Raw genomic sequence first — 3,623 nt, 5'->3', positions numbered from 1 at the left:
AATTCACGTAGCATCTGAATTTTCTTAATTTTCTTAATTTTATCAGATACGTGAATTCATTTCACGTAAACGTCAGTTCACGTACGAAACCCAGATTTTGAAAAAAAATATTTAAGCTACAAAACCCAACAAAATCTATACCTAGTTGATTTGAGTCACTATAATGATTAAGATGATGAAAATGATGAAGATGTTGAAAGTGATTGAAGATTATTGAAGATGAAATGTATCAAAATGATTGAAGAATATTGAAGAAGATTGAAAATGTTAGGTTAATGAAGATGAAGATGATGAAGATAAAAATGAAGGGTTAAGTGAATAAAGAGAGAAGGATAGTTTGGGTATTTTGAGTTTACAAAAAATTGAGGGGTGTGAGAAGTAAAATGAGGGGTGTGGGAAGCAAAAGTGTAATAAGAGACTTCTCTATCAAAACCAAATTAAAATAAAGCGTGTTACTTCTTCGTTGTTACTTCTTCGGTTCTATTTGTTGTTACTTCTTCCTCACCAGCTTCTTGTTCATCCTCTGATCGGTGAGTTCTTCATTTCTCTCCTCTTGCTCTCACTTTTTTTTCTTTCAGTTTTAAGATTTCTATTACTTTGTTCTGTTTATTTCGTACGAGATCTCATGATTTTTTATATCACCGATCTTGTTATCAGTGTCAGCTTAGGTTATTCAGCATGTGTGTTTCTTCTAATTATTTCTTCTGATTTAGGGTTTTTCTTCTGATTTAGCCACCACCGTCACACCTTGCGGCCATCGAATCTTAACCTCTTTAAGTTGCATCTCAACTTCTTTGTCATCTAACCTCGTCGCCTTTGTAAGTGTTGCATGCCACTCTATTTTATTTTAGTCTCATTTCTTGTCATTTTTCATTATTCATTTTCGTTAATTGTAGTGAGTTAGGGTTTTGATTTGTCACTATTACTTCTCTGACCCACATCTGTGTTTTGAGGGTTGAAAAAATGAAGAGTTATTATACTAGGTTATGTAACTTTTCACTATTGTTGGTTGAAAAAATGAAGAGGGTTGAAACCATGATTTTCACTATTGTTGGTTCTGGGGATTAACATTTCTATTTTATAAAATAATTGCTACGTTGTGCCATGTGGTTTTTGTTTTAGACTAGGAGATCACAATCATGGTTTTTGTTTTATTGACATTTTGTAGGTTTATTTATTGGACTCATAAGTTGTCTGTTAACAGTATATTATACCTGTATGGCCCTTGTTTATCAGTTGTGATCTTGATGTGAATGTTTTGTGGTATATGTCTTTGTTTGTTGAAGTTGATATGTTAATTGTGGTATTAAGAACTAAAATCCAAATTATGTGTCTTTTTTCCCTTTTCCCTGCCCTAAGAACTAAAATCCAAATGGTGGTGACAAATTTACTCCTGAAAATCTTGTTCATCAACCTTTGTTGTAGTTTTATTTTCTCTGGCTTTCCTTCTGAGTTAGCCCTATATTGCGTTATGTATATGTCTTAGTTTACCAAAGGACTGGAGAATTGGATACCTTTTTCTTAACTTGCATTTGTAGATATAACAATCCTACCTTTTTCTTGACTGTTGCTTGAATTTCTTCCTTGACAACTTATTGTTTTAAAATTGACCTTTCCTACTAGTTTTTTAAAGATATTGAACTACTTTTGTTGTGTGTGCTGAGTAGTGAATTACTTCTTTTAGGAATTGCTTGCCTTTTTATTGGATGGATTGCATGAAGATTTGAATCGTGTGAAACAAAAGCCTTACATTGAAATGAAGGACTCGGATGGTAGGCCAGATGAGGAAGTCGCATATGAATGTTGGAAAAATCATATGGCTCGGAATGATTCGTTGATAGTTGATGAATGCCAGGTGACTACTTATATATTTTTTCCTGTTTCGCTGTCACATATTACATGAAATCCTGTTTATCTTCCGTCGGTATGCTGAGTAGGTACATGATTTGTCAAGTTTTCTTCTCATCTCAATAAGCCTTCGTGATTTCTATCAATTCTTGATCTTGGGTTTCCATTAAAGCTTGACAAGATAGAGTTTCAATTTAAACACATATTCGTCATCTTTACTAAGCATTCTGATTTTTTTTTTCAATAAATGCTCAGGGTCAATACAAATCAACACTGGTTTGTCCTGAATGTGGCAAAATTTCAATCACTTTCGATCCCTTCATGTACTTATCATTACCACTTCCTTCCACTGTCACCCGTACAATGACTGTTACTGTCTTTTATTGTGATGGGAGCGGTCTTCCCATGCCGTACACCGTGACAGTGCTGAAGAATGGTTGTTGTAGAGATCTTTGCCAAGCATTGGGTACTGCATGCTGCTTGAAGAGTGATGAAATGCTTTTGCTTGCTGAAGCAAGTGCTTCTCAGAAAAGTTAGATCCACTATTGGCTTTCCTACTTGACTTTGATTTCATTTCATTGTTAATGTTTTATATTGTCTATCTGTCAGGTTTATGAGCATAAGATTTATTGATATCTTGACATTCCGTTGGAACCACTGAATTCAATAAAGGATGATGAACATATTGTGGCCTATCGACTCAAGAATGTAGCCATAAACCTAGTATAATTGATTAAGCATAATTTAGATGGTTATGTAACTTTTTTTATAAGAAAAATTGAATTAACAGATATACAAAAGATATTCAAAATTCATTATAAAATTCCAACTGATGCTTAGAATGTAAACACTTAACATTATTCCACTAATTTGAGTAAACAAAGGATTTATTCAAACATTCTTTATATAGGAACTAGAATTAAGATAAATGTTTGATGCAATCATAATTCTTTCATTATTCCACTATAGTTGTTTCTGTTACTTGAATCATAATTCTTATTTATTGTATCTAAAACATTTAACTATTTATTGTAAAAAATACACCTAATTGCATCATCAATTATATTAAATAGATTTGTGCCTACTAGTAAAAAAGCACTTTGGAGACAATAGAAAAAACGAGAAAATCCTTTCAACCTGTGCAATGTTTACTGTGACTTATTTTTCGTGTGCACATGATACTTGTTGTAGCATTTCTTGGGGTTAGTTCTGGGCAAATAGAAAACATACAGTGATATTTTCATCTTGGTGCTGATATTTATTTGAAAAAATATGGTATCCTTGTAACAACCCAGTCTGATCATTTTTTCTTTTTCATATTTTTTTAAAAAAAAACGATGATTCAAGTTTTCTTATTATGTAAATGCCAATTCAAATTTAGGTTGTTTATATGGATGAGCCAAGTATTGGATTAGACCCTGCTTCAAGAAAATGTTCATGGAATGTTATCAAGCTTGCAAAACAGGATCGTGCAATCATTCTGACAAGTATTCTCTCGCTCTTTCATGGATTTTGTCGCACTATATTCTACTTGTTGTTTATGCTTTAGATATATTAGCTAGCCTGTGTTATATTTGATTCCATAACATGATAAAATTTGATTTTATGCTTTCAGCACATTCTATGGAAGAGGTGGAGGCCTTATGCGATCGATTAGGAGTATTTGTAAATGGTAACTTGCAGTGCATCGGAAATCCAAAGGAGGTACTTGCTCAAGTGATATGCTTTAATCAAAGTGTATTTCAAAATGAAACTATTAAATGGGTTTGCCCATA

At 32.7% G+C, this 3,623-nt stretch overlaps 1 protein-coding gene across 1 annotated transcript; it reads left to right on the top strand.

Moving 5' to 3' along the window:
• Window positions 1-403: 403 nt before the first annotated feature.
• Window positions 404-3,623, top strand: LOC101491131 (putative ubiquitin carboxyl-terminal hydrolase 11). The gene is made up of 6 exons (XM_073365627.1): window positions 404-530; window positions 733-818; window positions 1,685-1,855; window positions 2,104-2,380; window positions 3,230-3,335; window positions 3,464-3,623. The coding sequence occupies exons 3-5, from the start codon at window positions 1,757-1,759 to the stop codon at window positions 3,244-3,246; spliced, it is 393 nt and encodes a 130-aa protein (XP_073221728.1). The 5' UTR covers window positions 404-530; window positions 733-818; window positions 1,685-1,756; the 3' UTR covers window positions 3,247-3,335; window positions 3,464-3,623.

Source organism: Cicer arietinum, chromosome 3 (genome assembly GCF_000331145.2).
Source record: "Cicer arietinum cultivar CDC Frontier isolate Library 1 chromosome 3, Cicar.CDCFrontier_v2.0, whole genome shotgun sequence".
NCBI lineage: Eukaryota > Viridiplantae > Streptophyta > Magnoliopsida > Fabales > Fabaceae > Cicer > Cicer arietinum.
The sequence above is the reverse complement of the archived record's forward strand: the minus strand, read 5'-3'. Positions and strand labels throughout refer to the sequence as shown.